This window comes from Phaenicophaeus curvirostris, chromosome 1 (assembly GCF_032191515.1).
Source record: "Phaenicophaeus curvirostris isolate KB17595 chromosome 1, BPBGC_Pcur_1.0, whole genome shotgun sequence".
In the NCBI taxonomy this organism is placed as follows: Eukaryota; Metazoa; Chordata; class Aves; order Cuculiformes; family Cuculidae; genus Phaenicophaeus; species Phaenicophaeus curvirostris.
In genome coordinates, this window is record NC_091392.1 from 39,743,848 (window position 1) to 39,766,246 (window position 22,399).

The following is a 22,399-nucleotide window of genomic DNA, read 5'->3' on the forward strand; positions in this document are numbered from 1 at the left end:
AGCACCCCCAGGCCCTTCTCTGCCAGGCAGCTTTCCAGCCCCTCTTCCCCAAGCCCGTAGCTGCAGGGGGTTGTGTCCCAGGCGCAGGTCCCTGCACTCGGCCCCATTGCCCCCTCCCGCTGGCCTCGGCCCGTGGGCCCAGCCTCGCCACCCCCCAACAGGAGGGGCCGGCGGGGACAACATTTCCCGGCGTGCCCCGCCGGAGGGCGGTGCCACCGGAAGCGCGGCGCGGGCTACTTCCGGCAGTGCGCGAGCCGCGGGCGGAGGCGAGGCTGCACCGCGACGAGACAAGATGGCCGGGCTGCCCCGCAGGATCATCAAGGTACCCCCCCGCCCTCCGCCCCGGCGCGGGCCCGAGCGGCGTCCCGGGCCGGGTCCGGGGAGGCGTGCGGGGATCGGGCCTGGGCCGGGCCCGGGGCCGCTTCCGGTGCGCGGGAGCCGCGGCCGCGCGGGGGCAGCGCCGCTCCCGGGCCTCCCCTTCCCCGCCGGGCGTGGGGCCTGGCGACCCAGCCGCTTCCTGGGGCTGGGAGTGGCGGGAGGGGACGGGAGGGCGTTTTCCTCGGGAACGGCGCCCCCCGGCCTCCGCGGGTGCTGCCCGCCCGGTGCCTGCGCGCCCCCGGCCCCGTTCGGCGAGCGGGCGGCACCCCCGGCCGGGCCCCGGCGTAGCTAAACGTGACCCTCGGCTCTCACAAGACTCGCTAAATTGCTACTGTTCGGCCAGCTGACTTGTTTTGCAGAACTGTAACACGGCAATATTAGCCAGTGGTCTTGGGAAAAAGGCGGCAAAACGTTACTCCCAGCGTGTGAAAATCTCAGTCGCAGCCACTCAGACACAAAAAAAAAAAAAAAAGAGAATGATGAAACAGATAACAAGCAGACCACCATCCACATAATAAATGCAAGGCTTGGCATCTGGAAGGAAGAAGCGTGCCTTGGCTCAGATGTCTGTATGTCTAACAGATCAGGAAGCAAGAAAGTATTTTACACTATTTAGCATGGACTAGAACATCCTCAAGGGCATTTTTGTTGTTATTTACTCTTCATCCTACAAACAATGTCTAGTGGGATGATGGAGTAAAGAAAGTGTGGCTCTTGTTCTCCTTTAATGCCTCTATTTACAGTATTCTGGTGCTGGCAAGCACAATGTACAGAGGCCATGCTTTGGCTGGGGGAGTCTGGTGATGGTGCGGCCCTCCCACTGTGCCAGGAGGGACAAAACATAGCGAGTGGTTAAACCTGGGTTGGGGTTGTGTTTTGGGGGCATGAGACTGGTATGCACTAAGCCAGCGTAGTTGCTGCTACGTGTGCTGAGCTGTAAGTCCTTGTGGTATGAGTGTGTTTGTGTTGGCGTTTCAATGCTATGCTTCGACTTTAATTTACCAAGGGCTCTCAGTGTTGAGGTGTCTTCAGCTGAGCCTTGAAGCCCAATTTGAGCCTAAGACTTGAATGATTTGGAGTCACTCGGCGGAGAGATGGATAGATGCATTGAATTGCCCTTGAGTCCATTTCATAGTTTGGTCCTGTAGCTAGTGTGGATTTTTGTGCTGGGCTGCCCCCTCCCTCTTGATTTGCAGTGATGTGAATTGAAGCCCTCAAACTGGTGATTGCTCCCTTTACAAAAGTTACTAAATGATTCCAGTAAGGTTTGTTAGCTTTCGTAGGGAATAACAGCATGCTTGTACTCGCTAAAATGAATGAATGTCATAAATAACTTATGACTGTGAAGCTGTCTTGCTTGAGCACAGAATGCTGGAAAAATGCCTGTAAAACACCTGAACGTAGAATACGATGTTGAGTAGTGTTTGAGAAAATAAATGGCTTTTCTGAGAAAAGTCAAGCTATTAAATAGGCGATAGGGGAGGCAAGGTAAAAACAAGGTGGGAGAAGCATTTATCTTGTGTGAAGCAGACTAGACTATGATTACTGCTCAGAACTGTAAGCAGTGAAAATAGCAAAGACAAATCTTACCAAGTGACTTTGATGCTCATCCAGCTACCTTAGCGCACACCATGCGAAGCTGAATATATTTCATGTGTGAGAGGAAACACTGTTTCATAGTACGGTGGAGCTGGTATTCATCCTGGACATGTGGTAGGAGCTCAGTCATGAGGGTGGTGTCCGTGTTAAATTTCTTCAATAACTCTTGACAATTCCCCTCAATACGACCGAGAAGCATACCAACTCATAAGCTGGTGCATATAGTTCCTCTTTGGCACTTTGGGTTTTTCTTATGCTTTTCTAGAAAAATTCTGGAGCAGTTCATATGACTTATTTCAAAGATATGTGATGGCACGGGAATGTTTCTTCACCTCCTGGAGAGGAGAGGTGGAAGGTAGCAGAAAAGAGATTTAGAAACTCAGATTTCCTCTGGAGGATCCCCTTTAGAGTTTTCTGGATTATTACCTGTTATAGAGGGGTGCGTGCAGTGGGTTGTGTATTTCCATGTATGCATTGTAAGTTGTATGTGGCCAGTCTGGAGCTTTTAAATCTTGGACTGGTTGCGTTAGGTGACCGATTCTCTAGCTCCCATGCTGCGGGCATTAGGTTGCCAGATGTATGAATGGTCTGGGACTTGAATCTGACTTTTTACTACAGCCTCAAAAATGTGCAAAGTCATATTTTGAAATATCACAGCTGCAGAGGTGGAGACCTAGAAGTATGCCTATTGGAGTGTTCAGGAGTCTTGTGTGAGAATTGTTTTAACCTTTTCTGTCCGCCAGACTTGATGTTAAATTTCTTATTGCTGGTTGCTTTAGAAGGAAGGGAGGGAGTGAACTCTACTGTTGGAGAGAATTTCAAAGATCAAGAAAGGAGATGGAAGAGAGAGAGGAAAGAGCCATAGAAAGGTGAAATAACTCCAATAAAAAGGTGATCTAATCTTCTTTATGCACAGTAGTAAATTTGATAAGTAAATGGCTTAGATTACTGTTAGGAAAGACTGTTTCCCTTTGATCCACATGTACTCTTTGTGTTGTTATCTGAATGACTCTGTTGATGGCTGATTGAGGATAGGAATGTATATTTGGACTGTGGTGAAGTCCAGAATCTAGCGAACCACTCAAAATGCAGTTGGTGTTCCTTGTCTTGACTGACTGACTGACTGCTGGCAGATGGCCTGGCTCTCAGGTTGACTGTCGGCCCTGTACTTCTCAGCCTGCTTCTTTGCTGTGGGCAGGCTGTCATCCAGCCCAGCAGGAAAGCAGTAGCTTTCCTTGTCTCAGTAGAGAGCTCTGTGTTTCCAGTACTTTCACCAAATTGAATTGAAAGGTGACAGTATAGATGTTGCAGAGCAGTTAGAGAAGATGGAGAATTAGTCCTGGTTTGCTGTCCTCAGGTTGCATAGAAACAGACTTTAACAAATGGGGGTGGAATGATCTGTAAGTTCAAGAGGTGACTTGCTTTAGAGTTGTGACTTAGTGACCTAGCAATTCACAAATGGTGAGTAGAAAATGATGATACAGTTTTGAGTCTTTAAAGATGTAATTGAAGTTGGGAAACCTTCTGCCTTGTGAATAGGGAGGATGTATTGTGATTTTCTTCAGTAGCCCAAACAAACCAGAGGCCTCTGAGAATCACCTTAACCAGAAAATCTATTAATGTAAGCTAAAATAAAAATATGGTATGGCACGTTTACAGAGGTGTGTGCTTTTGATGCTGTAAACTTTTTTCCTACTGCACCGTATTAAAAAGTGAGCTTTTGCAATATACACGATAAATAAGCCCAGTGGTTTTTATTTTCAAGCACCTTATTACACCCATTCTCTCTAGTGTTGCAAAGTCACGTAGCTCCAGTCGAGTAAGGAGTTGAATTGCATCTGGTATTTTTTTTTTGGCTGACATTCAAACCACCTCATTGCTGTGTCGAGTGCAGTGGGTAGATCTGAATGGGGTGGGCAATGCTGCCTCGTGTCATGTTTTTGAAGGTTTTTTCTGCTGTTTTCACTACTGCAGTGAGGTCATCATTCATGATTTGATGTCCAGGTCTATGTGTTAACTCTGTAGCCAGTTGTTAGTAGCATGTGTGTTGCAGTCACTGCACCTGCTTCTATCGTGAAACAAAGCATATGAAGACCCTTTCAGTTTTTCTTATTAACGAATTTATCAGTGTTGAATTACTGAGGCTTTGAGTTCCTCCGCTGTATGGTTGTGTGGTGTTGTCTGAGGTATTCCTTCCTTGCTATTCGCTGTGAGAAACGATTTCCACATTGCTGCCAGTGAGCATCTGCTTGCAGTATTTCTTGAGAATCTGGGTAACGTTTGGACTGCTGAATTATAAAATGTTACCTCAAGATGTGAAATTTCTGGGAGGTTCTGTGGGGATAATTGTGGTGTATGACATGATGGGCTCCTACAGCGTTCTATACTGTAGGTCAATATATCAGCTTTACATATGCTGTAAAATATAAATCAAGTATTTAGTCAGCAGTTTCTGAAGTGTTCTAGAAGTTCTTAAACAGTGTCACTGGTAGCCAACTTCAAGTTTTATGCTTTGTCTTGGAAGCTATGGGCTTCTGGAGCGTTAATGTGTCTCCACGTGAAAATTTGTCTCTGTTTCTGACATTTGTGGCCTTTTCAGTTCCTGGATTAAAAAAAAAAAAAAGGCTGGAGGTAAACTTAATACTTTTTTTTTTTTGTGGTATTTTGCATTTGTTTGAATGGTGGCATAGAAAACCACCATTCTTTTGCCCTGTTCTTGTTAAGAAGAGGGTTCTTTTGTCCTGTTCTTGTTAAGCACCTTCTCCTGCCTCCAAACAAATGCAGAAAGATAATACATGAGCTACTTTTTGACCCTCTTTGAGTCTTCTTGTGAGGTTACTGATACAGCATAGGCTGGCTGTGGTAATGGGGGGTGTATAGGCAGCTATTGGAAGCCTGAAGTTTGTCTGGACAGGTCTTTTGTGGAATTGTAGGAGGGAGGCTGAAAAGGAGGCTTGGGCCCAGAGGATAGGAAAACTTTCAAGTTAGACCAAAGTACCAGTTTTAAAAGGAAAACATGGAGCCTTAAAAAATGTCTTAAAGAGGACACTGATAATTTTTCATAGTCTTTTCCTTAAAGCAGCTTTCAGTAGTGAGTTGAGAACGAAAACTGAGGAAAAAACAGCAAGTAATCCAACTAGAGGCAAAAATCTTGTTTACACCACCTTCTTGTATAATACTTGAGCAACTTTCAGGTCCAGATCTATAGTAAGTGCACTGAGCTTTCTAAGTACTGATGCTAATGACTTTTTATTGCTTTGCATGCAGTTTTATGCTGTACTCATCTGTTACTTTTACTCAGCTTTCAGTGTATTGTCATTTGTTTTGTGCAATAGTACAAGACAAAAGCACTTTTTTGTAGTTCCATGTGACTCATGGGTTAATAGTGAGAAGCAAGTGGTGAATTTTGGACAGAAGTTCTGTATGAATGATTGGTTCATTTTAACCACACATTGATAAGTGACTCTGCACTGTATATTAGTGCAAGGTGCTATTGCAAGTGTACTCCATCAGTGGAACTGCAGGGATGGTTTACGCTATTAGCTTAGTGAATTTACTTATGCCTCAGTTTACTATAGCTGGAGATGCACCATGAAAAGCTTGATCTGTGCTAGTGCATAGATAATCCTCTAGGAATTTGCGTAGGATCTCGGTTTCACAGTTCCAAAATCCTGTAATCTGCTGTGGAAAATTTGAGAATGAGGTCATTCTCAGGGGAGAGTGGTGCTGTCCTTAAAAGTGCCCCTCTTCACGTTACTGTTTGGTAACAAGATCTTCTTCCAAGAGTGGGTAGATTCTATTGGTGTTGGGTTTTTTGTTTTTTTTTTTTCCTTGGGAAAAACCTGGAGTATATTTGTCTTCATCTTCTTCATCTCTCAGTAAGGGATTTTGCAGTGGTTAGAATTGTTTGTGTGGCAGTGGGAACTGGAGAAACCAAAGCTGCATGAACAGAGATTGTGAGCAGTAGGGAGTTCACAGTACTGACGTAGCAGAGCTGTAGTTTCAAGTTGCTGGACAGTTGTCCGTGGATTGCGTACTGATTAATGGTTTTCAAATCTGTTGTACCTCTGTTCTTTCTTTTTTTACAGCAGACAAATTCGACATCGTGGCACTCAAAACACTTTTTGTGCCCTGTTTTGGGGGTAGATACAGTTGAGGCTGTTGATGGGGTCTAGGAACCCACAGGGTGGGGGAGGCATTAGTGTACAGAGACATTAGCCCAGTAATGAGTTCTGGAAGTGGAGATGTGGGATGCTGACACCTGGGGATTATATAGCAGGGAAGAGAAGAATTCGTGTGGAGGCCAGCTACTGGAAGCTACAGGTGCAGCCTTCTATTTATGATGTTTGACCTTTACAGTTTAATGGGCTTTGTTGCTATTTCTTCTTTTCCTAAAAGGCAGACATTATTTTCAGAAGACTTTCTCCAATGTAGTTGTTTTATGGTGATGCAACTTTAATATAAATGTTCTAAAATCTTTCTGACAATATATCTGCTTAGGTAACCAATTTATTTACAGTAATGCTAGATATAGCCAGTTCTTTACATAATTGTACCTAATAAATTGATAGACCCTGGAAGAATTTGTGCCAAAATGTGATGTGCTGTTATAAAGTTTTTGAATCAAGTATGTCTGGTTTTCTGAGGCAACTTTACCGTTATATGTAGAAGACAGTTTTGACTGATATGTTTCACTTTCTCCTGCTACCTCACCCTCAAAAATAAAAGTGAAAACATGCATGCGGTTTACCTCCTTGTGTGCAATTTATCAGTTCTTGGTGAAGGAGATCAGTGTGATCTTCCCCCTTATCCCACTGTGACAGAACAGGAAAGAATTGTCATTTGGCAAGTAGTTGTAATTTGTCCATGTGCCAAGGTGCTGCTTTAAGTTTTACCCTATGCAGCTAAAACCTTTAGCTTGTAATTCATACCTAAAACTCATCCAAACTATTAGATGTAGTTGGAAGATAATGGCACTGGTAGCTGGTAAGGATTTTCTTCAATCAGAATAAAAATATTAAACAAATGTATACTGTCTGTAGTCTGAATTAAAATGCTAATTTGAGTGTTGTACTTCTGTGGTTTGTGCAGAAAGCCAGCACGAGGTGGAAAAGTTACCACCTGATTAAGTTAGATTCACCAGAAGTTGTCGAGGTGATTTTCCTGTGGTTCATGTTGAGCAGCCTCACTGTATAAACAGTCTTAGCCTGGCCTGCACTGGTACAAAAATTTTTGTGCTCTTGCATTAAACTTGGACTGAGGGACTGATTTGGCTCTGAACACTGCAGTAAAGCTTATTTCTTAAGCCAAATCAGTTGTATGATCTCATTCGCTGTTTGACTTATAAATGCTTGAACTGATGAAAGGGGTATGTGGAAAGGTGACTACGCATTAGCACTGCTACTGAGAAGTTAGGGCTTCCCACGCAGGCAAATGCTTGTTTTATGAGGAAAGGAAAAGGTGGGGGTAGTTATAGGTGTGAGTGAAGCTTATCAAAAGAACCACACTGAAATGGTGGGAAGAAAAGCAATTTGACTCAATTGTAAACTCAACGGCTGAAGCCAATGAAGAGTGAGATGAGGGACTTCTACTCTCAATCACCAAAAATTAGTGCAACTTAGGTGTGATATTTAAAAAAAAAAATTAAAACCAAAACAAACCCAAAAAACCCAGCTCTCTTCCTTTTTCGTTACTGGTAGTGACTTTTCATCTGCTTTAGAAATCTTCCTGGAGGACTTGGCAGCAAATGTCTGATCACTCCTAAGAACCAAATATTGAAGAAATCAATGGGCAATCAGTTAAACTGAAAGATATCTCTCTTTCCTTAGCACATCCTCTCCCACATAAATTGGTGTGTGTGGTACCTTCCACATATCATTTCAACTATAGCAGAAAATGGAGCCAGTGGCTTTTGTTTTAAGTCTATCATCTCTTTTTGAACAACTCTAATTTGCAATATCATCTGCGGAGTCTAAAACAGTTCTACCACACCCTTTTTAAAAGTGCTTCTGGATACGACAGTTAAAATGCATTTTGGATTAAAAGGTTACCTTGTGATTTATGCTGTAGTGGGTTGACTTTGGCCAGCTGCCCACCCTGCTGCTCTCTCACTCTTCCACCTCTACCAGACAGAAGATGAGAAAGTAAGATGGAAAAGCTCATGGATCAAGACAGAGGCAGTGAGATCACTTACCATCAGGGACAAAACAGACTTGACTTGGGGAAAATGAATTAATTTATTGCGAAGTAAAATGGGAGTTGGATGGTGAGAAACAAAGACAAAATTGAGTCAACACCTTTGTCCCTCTTTACCTCTCCTGTGGTGGAGCTTTAACTTACTCTCTGGTGGGTGCAGGGGGATAGGGAATGGGGGCTCGTTTCTGCTGCTGTCCTCCTTCCTCATGCTTTTCCAGTGCTCCAGCGTAGTACTCTCTATGGGTTGCAGTGTGGATGTCTGCTCCACTGTGGTCCTCTGTGGGCTAAAGTGAATCTCTGCTCCAGTGCCTGGAGCACCTCCTCACCCTTCTTCTCTGACCTCATCGTCACACTAGTTTTGCTCACACATTTCCCCCCCAATATTCTCTCTGTGCATGTTTTCTGTAATCTCTTAAATACATTTTCTCAGGTGTGCCACCAGCTTGGCTGATGGGCTCGGCTGTTCCCTACGACAGGTCTGGTGGAGCTGGCCATGTCTGGCATGAGGCAGCCCCTGGCCTTTTCCCACAGAGGTTGCCCCTGGAGCCCTCCTGCTGCCAACACCTTGACATGTACACCCCATACATATGGCCATATGGTTATGCAGTCCACTTGGACCCCACCAAATACAAGTTTTATGTCCTGAAGAAGTGAGGTCAGCTGATGGGTATTTCTTTCAATCTGGATGCCTCTTTCATTTTACCAGTAACTAACTTTAACTTTTAGGCTATCTTGGGATTATTTGTGCAGTGTTGCATCTTACTGTTCCTTTTATAAATAGCCCAGGCTATCAAAAGAGTTTGTTTTTTGAGCAGCTGTTTGGAAATCCTTGCTTGCAGCATCTATAGAAGAAATGTATCAAGAGATGTGCAGGTTTCATTAATTTGTACTGACAGAAGATGCCTTTACTCACAGCCAATACTAACCACCCAACCAACCATTCATCAGTTTCTGTTGGCAGTTACTGTCCTCTGCTAGATGGCAGCAGAGTTTGTATGCTGTCAGTCAACAGTTTTGGGGTTAAAGATCTAGATATGAGAGCCCAACTCACCTTTCCTGAATTGAATTGGGATATTCCAGGAGGGTTTACTTTCTCAGTACTTTTGTGGGATGGTGATTTTTGGCAAGGGGGCAGCAATAAGTCCTGGGGGCTGAGCTGTGAGCTTGAATTCCTGTTGTGGATTAAGTGTTATTGAGACAAAGATACTTATCTGTCATCTGACTTTCCTGATCTGTTCAAAATAAAGCCACCTATGGTTAGTTGAACCTACAGGTAAAGGTGGATAATTTTTTTCAGTGTCTGAGCTAGATTAGAGAGGGCTTTTACCTTGCCTTGGCCTGACAGAGTTGTAGGGGTGTAATCTCCATTTTAGTAGGTGATGCTGAAGGTGAATTACTTGACTACTGCATAGAGAATCGAGCTAGTAAGTGTGCTGCTGAAAATACAAGGGAAGAATCATTCCCCTGAGACCTTTGTATAAAGATGTGGTATTGTACCATTTTAAACATTTAGCAGCTCTAAGACTTGCAACATTTTTCTCTTTGCATAAGAGGCCTTATTAATGTTTCTGTTTTGAAGTTTCAGAATAATTTTATCACAGCTCTGTTGACCTCTGAAAGTCTTAATGATGTTATCTCTCTTTTTAAGGTGCTACCACAAAGCTGCTAGTCACAAGGATGTCTTTCTGTAGTCTCAGCGCTGTAAAAGGTTGCTAGATAACTGTTTATAGCAAGTAAGAAGATACACAGTCTTTGGTGTTTAAGGCTTTTATAGATGGATGAAGGCTTGACTTAAGCATTTGCCATCAGTTACTGAAGTCAGCCCTCTTGTTAGCTAAGCTTCTTCCTTTGGAAGAAGGAGGTAGCCTCTGCCTTTCATTTCTGGGTTTGTTACAGAATAGTAATCTGTTACACTAGTATCTCGCTGTGATTAATGCTGCAGTCTCAACTCTTTAAACCAGCCCTTTCACCAAAAGGAGCAGTCTGTTCTCTTGTCCTTTTAATCGCATGTGTTTGCATCCTCCCTTTTGTTGGCACAGCTGTTTATGTAACATAGTAAAACTGCACCAGGGACTCTCCTGTCTTGCATGATTCTATTTTCCTTCTTTTTTTTTTTTTTTTTTTAATTCAAGATTGGCTATGTGCTGTATTTCACCATGAGGTTGAGAGACAGCTATACAGGCAAAAGTGAAGGTGCATAATAGGCTGAAGTGGAAAGGCAGGACAGCTTTTTTTGTTCCTTTCCCCAGTGGCTGCTCATTTATCAGCTTGAAGTGTTCAGGCTTTGTAAGGTGTTGGGATTTATCTAAGCTCCCTTTGTTCTGAGGGATTTGATGACTGTGTAGACTATAAGACCACATTAGAGCATTGTATTTAATTTGTAGGTTAATATGTAGAATTTTTTGCTCTTATAGGTAACTGTATAACACTAATATTGAGTGTGAAATAAGAAAATTGAGGTGTCAGAAAATAAGACATGCAACCAGCTGAATTACTGAGCAAAGCAAATTTGGCTGAAAACATGGAGCTTGGATTTCTTCTTTGAGTTGGCCTGTGCTGACTTTGCAAGCAAGCTTCTTTCTTAAATTCTAGTAGCCTTTGCACAGCAGCCTTAAATTTCTCGTGTTTTGTATGTGCTAGGAACTGATGATTTAACTTTTGTAGCCAACATCCCTTGGCAGACAGTGTGAAATTTGTGGTGATTAACTAGTGCCAATACAGGGAATGGAATTGCACTTCTTTTTCCAAGCAAACAATATAGTACTGTTTTCTAAAAAGCAATGAAGAAGCTTTAAACATTGTCTAATCCCGTGCAATAATTTCTTCATTCACAACTGGAGTGGTCTCTGCCAGACAGGTGAATCCTTGCATCCTTAAGTGTTGCGTTTGTAGTTATTTGCCAGTATGCTACTGTTTGATCCTGCGTTTTATGCTGATAGCAGTTAAGACTTCTGAAGTAGCTTTTTGTTTTCCAAAAATGTCGCATGCAGAAATCTTTTCTTGGTTGTTTTGACTGAGGCCTTGGCAACTTGAGGCTTTTTATAAACACTTCTGCAAGACTGGACATGATTAAAATGGTAGTATATTTCTAATGGATTCCTTCTTTGTATGCTTGTTAGTGTCTCCTTGTGCTCTGGCAATTGATATTTCTTATGTATGTCTGCATGGAAGCATCTCCTGGGCTATTCGGTTCACTTTCTTAAATCAGGGCTCTGTCTTGTTGTGGGTGTACGAACCAAGAGAATCCTGGTGGCTCTGTCTGCTTTTCTGTATCTTTGTTTGTCTTTTCAGTATCTTTGTTTAGTTCCTTCCACTGGAAGCAGGATAACCAAGAAAAGCTCAAAAGAATGAAACATTAATCTGCAAATTAATCTCTCCTGTTTTCATGGCTCCTTTCAGCTGTGGCAGCTAGAAAAGCCCCCGCCTCCTGCTCTGTTGGTCTCCTCTAAAGGTCACGGTGCTCTCTTCCTGATGCTTCTTGTCCTTGCAGGTTATTGTAAAAACAGGTTGAGAGTTTCTCCCCCCTTGGGTAAAATTAGTCTTCAATTTAATGTCCTTATAGAAGAATAGCTATACAGAATGTCAGCTATGCCATCTGTCCTATCCGTATCATCTGTCACTCTACTTCAGGCCACCTGTGTTAATAAGAAAAACTTTGCTTTTTCTTGTCAAAACACCTTCAATGCTTCTGTGTTTTTTAATCACTTAATTAAAAATAAGAAAGATGGAATTGTGGGGGGCATAACCAGTTGTGAATGACAGTGTTGGTTTGGGGTTTTTTTAAAGTATGAGCTGGCATGTGTCTTCATTTTGGGTTTATTAATTTTCTTCAGTCAATGAAAATTGTGACAGTAACTTGGAATTGGAAAACGTGGGGTAAAAGCAACAGTGAGAAGAGGTCTTAATCTAAAAACACTGCAGATTATAACAAACGGGAACAACTGCCTATGGCAGCATGAGGCACTTCATTACATGCATTAGAGCTCAAAATACGTCCTGAAATGTCTTCTGTGAAACTTCCTTCGCTATGCTGGAGGAGAGCTATGCTCTTCTGGAACATTTATTTGGATGGAAATTTGTGTTCCTGTGAAGAGGCAACTAACTGCTACCTTGTAAAAACATTTATTGTGAGCAGCAGAACTGCAAAACCTAGTTTCCTGTGAATTTATCTTTTTTCCCTCTTAAGCATGTTAATATTTGGCTGTCCCAGCTTTTATTATCCTTCTTGACAGTTTTTTTTTTGCCAGGTGAGAATAGCGTGTACTTGGTTGGGATAAACTGGTCGACCAGCATATAATATCAGAGTTTATCATGTCTTTTTCTTTGGGAGTGCTGAGCTTGGTTTCTGTCTTGGCCACTGACAGTTTATAAAAGGCACAGGAAAGCTGAGGCTGGATGAAGGATTCATAGGCAGTTTTGGAGAGAAAGGAGGAAGTAACAGAATGCACAAAACTCACTTGCTTAGCTAAAAAAAAGCGTTAGAGAGATTTTCCCTAAGAAGATACTGGAAAGTGAAGTATTGCATGTGCTTGGTCTTCCTGATTAGTTAAAAAAGGTGGGAAGTTAAAAGATTTGTTAGAAATGATTTATTTATTTTAACATGTTTGAGAGACTTTTTCATTGTGTAACCACCCTTGGGGGAAGTAATATGCAATTACAAAGAAAGATCAATGTGTAGTTAAACATGTCCTTGTTAGTAGATTGAGTCCATGTTTCATCACTAGCTTCCGGCGGTGGGGGGGGGAGCTTACAGGGTTTCTTTTTGTTTTGTGTTGTTTGTTTGTGGTTGTTTTTGTAATGTACACTTCAAAAAAAATAACCTTTAAGCAGTTCAGTTTCCTGACCTGATGCACAAGTGCTGCCCAGTGTGCTGACCACTGCTTAGTGCAAATATGACTTATTTCTCCAAGTCTTATGGCAAATCAAATGATTTTACTGTCAGCATGTCTCTAACTGACCGTTATACTGTGAAACATGGAAGTCAGGTCCCCGAGATCACCTTAGAACTGGATCTACTTGTATGTTTAAGCACTTTATATGAATCATAGAATGGTTAGGGTTGAAAGGGACCTTAAAGATCATCTCATTCCAACCCCCCTGCCACAGGCAGGGACATCCCACTAGATCAGGTTACCCAAGGACCTATCCAACCTGGCCTTGAACACCTCAGGGATGGGGCAGCCACAACTTCCCTTGGCAACCTGTTCCAGTGTCTCACTAATCTCATGATGAAGAAATTCCTCCTTACCTCAAGCCTAAATCTGTCCCTCTCCAGTTTATACCTGTTCCCTCTTGTCCTATCACCACAAGCCTTTATGAATAGTCCCTCTCCAGCTTTCCCATAGGCCTCTTTCAGGTACTGGAAGGTCACTGTAAGATCTCGTCAGAGCCTTCTCTTCTCCAGGCTGAGCAAGCCCAACTCTCTCAGCCTGTCCTCAAATGGGAGGTGTTCCAATCCTCTGATCATTTTTGTAGCCCTTCTCTAGACCCATTCCAACAGTTTCATATCCTTCTTATGTTGAGTATTCCAGAACTGAATCACAGAATCACAGAATAACCAGGTTGGAAGAGACCCACCGGATCATCGAGTCCAACTGTTCCTATCAAACACTAAACCATATCCCTCAGCACCTCATCCACCCATGCCTTAAACACCTCCAGGGAAGGTGACTCAACCACCTCCCTGGGCAGCCTGTTCCAGTGCCCAATGACCCTTTCTGTAAAGAATTTTTTCCTAATGTCCAGCCTAAATCTCCCCTGGCAGAGCTTGAGGCCATTCCCTCTTGTCCTGTCCCCTGGCACTTGGGAGAAGAGGCCAGCACCCTCCTCTCTACAACCTCCTTTCAGGTAGTTGTAGAGAGCAATGAGGTCACCCCTCAGCCTCCTCTTCTCCAGGCTAAACAACCCCAGCTCTCTCAGCCGTTCCTCATAAGGCCTGTTCTCCAGCCCCTTCACCAGCTTCATTGCTCTTCTCTGGACTCTCTCCAGAGCCTCAACATCCTTCTTATGGTGAGGGGCCCAGAACTGAACACAGGATTCGAGGAGCGGTCTCACCAGTGCCGAGTACAGAGGGAGGATAACCTCCCTGGACCTGCTGGTCACGCCGTTTCTGATCCAAGCCAAGATGCCATTGGCCTTCTTGGCCACCTGGGCACACTGCTGGCTCATATTCAGTCGGTTGTCAACCAACACCCCCAGGTCCCTCTCCTCCAGGCAGCTTTCTGGACAGACTTCTCCTAGTCTGTAGCACTGCATAGGGTTGTTGTGCCCCAAGTGCAGGACCCGGCACTTGGCCTTGTTAAACCTCATGCCATTGGACTCAGCCCAGTGGTCCAGCCTGTTCAGATCCCTTTGCAGAGCCTCCCTACCCTCCAGCAGATCAACACTTCCACCCAGATTAGTGTCATCCACAAACTTGCTAAGGGTGCACTCGATGCCTTCATCCAGGTCATTGATGAAGACATTGAACAGGGCTGGACCCAGCACTGAGCCCTGGGGAACCCCACTTGTCACTGGCCTCCAGCTGGATTTCACACCATTTCCCACCACTCTCTGGGCCCAGCCATCCAACCAGTTTTCCACCCAGGAGAGTGTGCGCCTGTCCAGGCCAGAGGCTGACAGTTTCTCAAGCAGAACTCTGTGAGAAACTGTGTCAAAGGCTTTGCTGAAGTCCAGGAAGACCACATCCACAGCCTTTCCCTCATCCAGCAGCCAAGTCACTTTGTCATAGAAGGCGATCAGGTTAGTCTGGCAAGGCCTGCCTTTTGTGAACCCTGGGCCTGATCACCTGGTTCTCTTGCATGTGCTTCATGATAGCACTCAAGATCACCTGCTCCATGACTTTCCCTGGCACTGAGGTCAGACTGACAGGCCTGTAGTTTCCTGGATCCTCCCTGCGGCCCTTTTTGTAGATGGGCACAACATCAGCCAGCCTGCAGTGCAGTGGGACTTCCCCAGTCTTCCAGGACTGTTGGAAGATGATGGAAAGGGGTTTGGCCAGCACATCCGCCAGCTCCTTCAGTACCCTAGGGTGAATCCCGTCCGGCCCCATAGACTTGTGGGTGTCTAGTCGGGCTAGCAAGGCTCTGACCACCTCCTCTTGGATCATGGGAGCCTCATTATGCTCCTCTAGCTCCTGGGTTTGTACACAGACGGAACGACCCTCCTTACGACTAAAGACTGAGGCAAAGAAGGCATTAAGTACCTCAGCCTTTTCCTCATCCCCTGTTACTGTCATTCCTTCTGTGTCCAATAGGGACTGTATGGTCTCCCTAGTCCGCCTTTTATTATTTATATATTTGTAGAAAGATTTTTTGTTATCTTTCACAGACTTGGCCAATCCAATTTCTTAGCCCTTCTGATTTTTTCCCTACACAATCTCACTTCCCTCCTGTAGTCCACCCAAGAGGCCTGTCCCTTCTTCCAGAGCCCATAAACATTTCTCTTCTTCTTGATATCCCTCAAGATCTCTCTATTCAACCAAGCTGGCTTTCTCCCCTGCCGGCTTTTTGTCCGGACCACGGGGATGGCTTTCTCCTGAGCTGCTAGGACCACCTTTTTGAAGAGCTCCCAGCCCTCCTGGGCTCCCTTGCCCTTGAGTACTGTCTCCCATGAGACTTCACCAGCTGGACACGGTACTCCAGGTGGGGTCTCATGAGAGAGGAATAGAGGGGCAGAATTGCCTCCTTAAGCCTGCTGGCCACAGTTCTTTTGATGCAGCCCAGGATACGGTTGGCCTTCTGGGCTGCAAGCGCACATTGTGCTGGCTCATGTTGAGCTTCTCATCAATTAGCACCCCGAAGTCCTTTTCTGCAGGGCAGCTCTCAATCATCCCCCATCCTGTACTGAAATCAAGGATTGCACTGACCCAGGTATAGGACCTTGCACTTGGCCTTGTTGAACCTCCTGAGGTTCACACAGGCCCACTTCTCCAGTCTATCCAGGTCCCTTTGGATGATATCCCATCCTTCTGGTGTGGCAACTGCACCACTCAGCTTGATGTCATCTGCAAACTTGCTGAGGGTGCACTCAATCTCGCTGTCAATATCATCTATGAAGATATTAAACAGTACTTGTCCCAATAGGGATCCCCTAAGGGACGTCACTTATCTTGGATCTCCATCTGGACTTTCAGCCATTGACCACTACTCTTTGAATATGATCATCTAACCGGTCTCTTATCCACTGTACTGTCTACCTCTCAAATCCATATCTCTCCAGTTTAGAGAGAAGGATGTTGTGGGGGATATGCTTAGACCTTAAAATGTAAAGTTTTGGTTCATTTCTCCCTTTCTGTACCTTTTCCATGGGTTTCCCCAAAATACAGTGGATATATTATCATAAATACAGTGAATATATTATCATAAATAAAAATGGAGAGGCAGAAGCTGACAGAATTTAGCAAGTGGTGTTGATGTATTTAAGTAAAACATTTCATGTTCTTTTAATAGTATCTATCTTGTTTTTCATAGTCAAGCATGTCTGTGCTGTACTGTTGTAAAAAGATGCCTTTTCTGAACCCGAGATTTTTTTTTTTGCTTTTGCATAAAACTGTAGGGATACATGCCACAGGAGTTGCAACTAATCATTTTGTGTGCATGTGTTGGGGGAGTTTAGCCTGGTGATTGCCTCGTCAGCATGACGGCTGCATCAGAGCCTGGTGGGTGTGAAAGATGAGTCTCAACCAATTCCCTTACAGATTTCTTGCAAGTATTCCTCCTCATCTTTGTTTGAAAACAGCTTCAATTATGCCAGTAGTGGTGGAGCATTTTTTTCCTGCATTTTTCATCTAATATTAATGATCCTCAGGGAGCTTCATGGGTTCTGAGCAGCCTCAGCACTAGTGTAGCTGTATGCAGTGTAAATGTTTTTCATTGCACTCCCTTTTTCTGTGCTGTTTTATAGCAAGACAACTGTGGCCACGTAATGGAGAGGCATGAAGGGCTATCTGAACGCAATGACATGCTAGCAGTGGTATAGCCCCAACAGTATAATGTAATACCTAGACTAAAAGAATTGGTTTTCTCATCTGTGTGTTCTCTTATTGTTTATTGACAAATGGTTTTTAGTGGCAGAATGTGCAGCTCGCTGCTTTAGTTACACTGGCAGGTAGAAGCGCTGATGCTGCTGGCAGAGAACTGCTGATTCTGGGTTATTTTAAGCCAGGATTAGCTGCCCAGTACAGTTACAGTCAGCATACTGGCAAAACTAAGGAGGCAGTTTGGGGTCCAGAATGACTGAGTGGGGACTAGGGACTGCTAAGTTCAGCCCAGCTATTAAAATGTTATCCTTATTTATTAAGTCTTTAATTTGAGCATGCCTGTAAGAACCAAACCCACGCTTTACCTTCCAGTGTGTATCTGGCAAAGTCCAGGTTGTAGCAGCTGTGAAAAACTTTAAAAATTGGGTCTTAAGTTTGTTATTTTTTACTTTCAAGTTGCCTTGATGTATTAGTTTGTATTTGGCATAAGACACAGTCTCTTCTGCCAAAACAGTCAAACTGTAATAAGCATGTGATCCTTCATAGGTGGAAATACAGATTGTCCCATTTACCTGTGACAGTGCTTTTACTGAAACCTTGCTGAAAGAAATGGAGTATGTCTTATGCATTTACAGGAATCACAGAATGGTTTGGGTTGGAAGTGACTTTAAAGATCAACCAGTTCCAACCCATGGGCAGGGAAACCTTCCACCACACCAGGTTGCTCAGAGCCTCATCCAGCCTGGCCTTGAACACCTCCAGGGATGGGGCAGCCACAGTTTCTCTGGACAACCCGTGCCAATGCCTCTCCACCCTCACAGTAAAAAATTTCTTCCTAATATCTAATCTAAATCTATAGGTTCTTACTGACTTGCCCAACGCTGACCCAAATCTTTAAGCGCTATTTTCAATGGCTTTTCTACAGAATTACTGTACAAGTAAATAGCCAGCAGAACACAAATTCTGAGTATGTTATAAATTATGTATATAATTAAAAAAATATATACTTGCAGAAATGAGAGTAGACTGCACTAAGAAGCTTGGATGTCCTTCCAGTAAGGTGTGTCAGTGACACTGACTGCTAATGCCTCTGCAGATAAGTAGGCAATATGTAGTTACAACAAGGGATTAGACCAGGTAAATTTTTTTTTTTATGTTTATATATGTACATCAGTGTTATGATTTGTAGGACCTTGATAGTTTTGAGATGAATAACTGGATTTGGCATTAATTACTATGACTTCACTTTTTTAGCAAAAAAAAATAATCTAATGTACATATAAAGTGCATTGTTTTTTAACTGCATTAAGACAGCCATATAACTTAAATGCTGCATGAATTTCTTTCCTCAAAATGTCGGTATTGTAACAGTCTGGTTATGGTTGAAGAACATACTAAGCCAAGTAGAGGTAATCTGTCTGTGTTGTATTAACACTATTGTAGTTACACAGAATAAATACGCTGCAAAACTAGAATCATAAATTAACACCTACAAGTTACCATTTTTCTTCATTAGAAACAGGACAATTTTTCTTTCTGAAAGCCAACACACAAAGTTGGTGAAAAAATTAACTGTACAAGGTAAAAACAAACTAAAGGAAAAGCAGGAAATGGGGCTAAAGTTTCCTGAGGAAATGAGTGTCAGGACTTCTTGCCTTTGCCTACTGTCTTGTTGTCCCTTTTGCCCTTTGTTTTTTTTCTGTTTAAAAAAGAAAGAGCAGAGCTGTTCCTATAAGATGTGTCAACTGGGGTAGCAGAAGAGAGGGAAGGATGTGCAGAGGATGTGGTCAGTCTGACCTCTCAGGGCATTAGTGGGGTGAATGGTCAGAACATGAGCAGCTCTTAGCTGTGGTCACAGCAGTGGTGTTGGTGGTAGGATCAGTGTTGTGGGTAGAAGAACTGAACAACAAAAATTACAGATCTTTGTGGGAAACCAGGCTTCCCTAATTTTACAGCACAACTTGCCCGTCTCCTACTGTTTGTTAGGGTAACTTAAACTTGGTTGTATATAGGCTGGAAGTGCTCACAACTATCACAGTTTAACCCTGGCCTGGCCAATTTTGGCAGCTAAAACTCAGCAATTTAGCTCCCTGTTTTAATAGGAATAAGTATAAGCATTGGCCTTTATGCCTACCAGTGCCCTATGTTATCATTCCTAGAGAGGAACACTATCTGAAAAACATGCAGTTAACTTTAAGAAAATAAAGCAACTTAGACAAGACTTAGCTGAAGTTAGAAAACTTATTCTATTTTAGCTCAAACCAGAACAACAATCAAAGCTGTTTACGCATATATATATGTGTAAATGTATAAAACATCCTTATAAACACCTCTAGTGTTGCAGCAGAGTAGTACTTGTGAAAAATTCAAAGTTGAATCTGATTCCAGTAAAAATGGTCATCATAATAAATGAGGCCACTCTTGTTAGAATGAATCATAGAGTGGTTTGTGTTGTAAGGGACATTAAAGATCATCCAGTTCCAACCCCCCTGCTATGGGCACGGACACGGACACCTCCCACCAGATCAGGCTGCTTAAGAGGCCCCATCCAACCTGTCCTTGAGCACTTCCAAGTGAGGGAGCATTCACAGCTTCCCTAGGCAACCTGCCTCACCACACTCTCCCTGAAGACTTTCTTCCTAATGTCTCATATAAATCTTCCCCCTTCCCCCTCATCCTATCACTCTAGGCCTTTGTAAACAGTTCCTTCCCAGCTTTCTTGTAGCTTCTTCAGGTACTGAAAGGCCTATAAGGTCTCCCTGGAGCCTTCTCTTCTCCAGGCTGAACAAGCCCAACTCTCTCAGCCTGTCCTCATAGCAGAGGTGCTCCAGCCCTCTGATCATCTTTGTGGCTGTTCTCTGGAGACATTCCAGCAGTTCCATATCCTTGTTATGTTGAAAATAAATCTTGAACGCTTTCTGTCAGCGATTGGCCTGATTGGCCCTTTAAGGTTTTTCACATACGGGATTTTCTGTTAAATGTAAAATGGGAGATGGTTTTGATATTTTTATTGTGCTATTCTTTGAAGTGCTTTTAAGTACTTTGATTAAACTACTGCCGCACTGTTAGTTTTCAAAGTTAAGAAATTTGTTGAGGGCAGCTTAGTTGTTAGCTGTCACCTTGTACTGTAGAAGCAGGCACTACTACAGGAGCTGGGGGATCCAAGAGGAGATGTGTACCAGTTTAGCACATCCTGATCTTCTTTCTTTCTGCAGATGTTCTTTGGCCTTAAGGTATTTGTCCAATGTGATAATTTCTGTTGGTGTAGGCAAATAACTTATAACGAGTACTTGTTTTTAAAATACTTTGTACAGGTCATTTTTATTTCAAATGGGTTGTATTCATTACATCACCTCTTCTTTTTTTTTCTAGGAAACTCAGCGCTTGCTGGCAGAGCCAGTCCCTGGGATAAAAGCAGAACCAGATGAAAGCAACGCACGTTATTTTCATGTGGTCATTGCAGGTCCACAGGATTCCCCCTTTGAGGGTGGGACATTTAAACTTGAACTATTCCTTCCAGAAGAATATCCAATGGCAGCTCCTAAAGTACGTTTCATGACCAAAATTTATCACCCTAATGTAGACAAGCTGGGAAGAATATGTTTAGATATTTTGAAAGGTAAGTGCTACCCTTATTTTCTTTCTTTTGATGTTATTAAGTATAGAAACTTGTACATTGACTTTTAAGAGACTTCATTTGTTTAAAGAATACCTTGCTTATTTTTTAATCTGGGAGAGGAAAACTTGTTCTTTCTGTAGACTGTGATGAATATGGTGTTTCATGCTGCTATAAATGTCTCTTCAGATAAATGGTCCCCAGCTTTGCAGATACGCACAGTTCTGCTATCCATCCAGGCTTTGTTAAGCGCTCCCAATCCAGATGATCCACTAGCAAATGATGTAGCTGAGCAGTGGAAGACCAATGAAGCGCAAGCCATAGAAACAGGTGATGTATCTTACATGTTTTTTCCTAGCTTCAGGAAGTAGCTGATTGCCAACTGCTTGGGGGATATAAATCCTGACCTCTTCTTTTATATCTGCAACTTGCAGAAACTGCTAGTGCATGCGGTCATAGTCCAAGCACCCTGAATGTGCCTGCAGTGATCTGTTGACAAGTCTGTGAGGCTTGCTGGAGGAAAAGCACTCTCTTGATCTGTTTTATCTTGAGTTTCCATGTTCCTAAATTGCAGGCATTTGTGATTAGGACTTGTGGTAAAATAAAAATACACACCACTACTTTTTCTGTAAAGCTTAAGGAACAGATTATCTAGTTTCAGAGAGTACATCTCTTCCACGCCTGCTTCTGTGGCAGGCTGTAATGGATCGGAAGAATTACCACATTATGCCTGTCCACTTTAGGATCCACTAAAGTTTGGGCCACTTCAGCAGATGTCAGCTTTTGTGTGCTACGGGGTTCAAAATCGCACGTAAAATCTCAGAATGGATATGTTTTGTATACTTGCAGCAGCAGTCTAAATGTGATCTTTAAGTATTTAAAATCACTTTAATAGAACCTGAAAAATACATCGTTAATCTTGGGTGTTTCTTTTTCTTTACAGCCAGAGCATGGACTAGGCTATATGCCATGAATAATATTTAAATGCGCTTTGAACATCAAGTGTGCATCACTTCTCCTGTTCTGCCAAGACCTCTTCTTTTTTTGTTTGCATTTAATGGACACAGTCTTAGAAACATTACAGAATAAAAGCCCAGACATCTTCAGTCCTTTGGTGATTAAATGCACATTAGCAAATCTGTGTCTTGTCCTAATTCACTATTGTACCGCATGAGCAGAGGCTAGAAGTATCATCTGGATTGTCGTGAAATTGTTTAAAAGCAGCAGCACATCTCTGCTTTTAATCATTTTTCCCATCACGGTTTAAGTATAAGCACTGTGAATGAAGGTAGGCAGGGTTAGCTGTGGGGCTTTTTGTTTTAATTTTGTGGGCTCCTCCTCCCTTTTTATGGTGATGCTAATTGCATTGGCAAAAAGCAGCTAACCAGTTATACTTTAGAATATACCCTCTAGCCCAGTCTAACTTAGACTCTGTAGATGGACAAGCTTCATTGTTTGAACAGAAAATGGGAACATTAAACATCCATCACCTTCACTATAATAATATTGTGATTCTGCTATCAAGTGTAGAAAAAGTCCCTCCAAGAAAAAGCTTGTGACCATTTTGTATGGCTTGTCTGGAAAATCTCCTGTAAATCTTATGTCTTAGTAAAATATTTTTTGTTATTCTA

The 22,399-nt window shown here is 43.0% G+C and overlaps 1 protein-coding gene across 1 annotated transcript; it reads left to right on the plus strand.

The window, feature by feature from the left end:
- The first annotated feature begins 203 nt into the window (after positions 1 to 203).
- On the plus strand, positions 204 to 22,399 carry UBE2N (ubiquitin conjugating enzyme E2 N). Its single transcript, XM_069854204.1, has 4 exons — positions 204 to 322; positions 20,525 to 20,771; positions 20,958 to 21,098; positions 21,712 to 22,399. The coding sequence occupies exons 1-4, from the start codon at positions 293 to 295 to the stop codon at positions 21,750 to 21,752; spliced, it is 459 nt and encodes a 152-aa protein (XP_069710305.1). The 5' UTR covers positions 204 to 292; the 3' UTR covers positions 21,753 to 22,399.

Coding starts and splice junctions, on each gene's coding strand:
- UBE2N (XM_069854204.1), top strand. CDS start 293: ATGGCCGGGCTGCCCCGCAGGATCATCAAG. Junction 323..20,524: donor TGCCCCGCAGGATCATCAAG/GTACCCCCCCGC, acceptor TTTTTTTTCTAG/GAAACTCAGCGCTTGCTGGC. Junction 21,099..21,711: donor AGCGCAAGCCATAGAAACAG/GTGATGTATCTT, acceptor TTTTCTTTACAG/CCAGAGCATGGACTAGGCTA.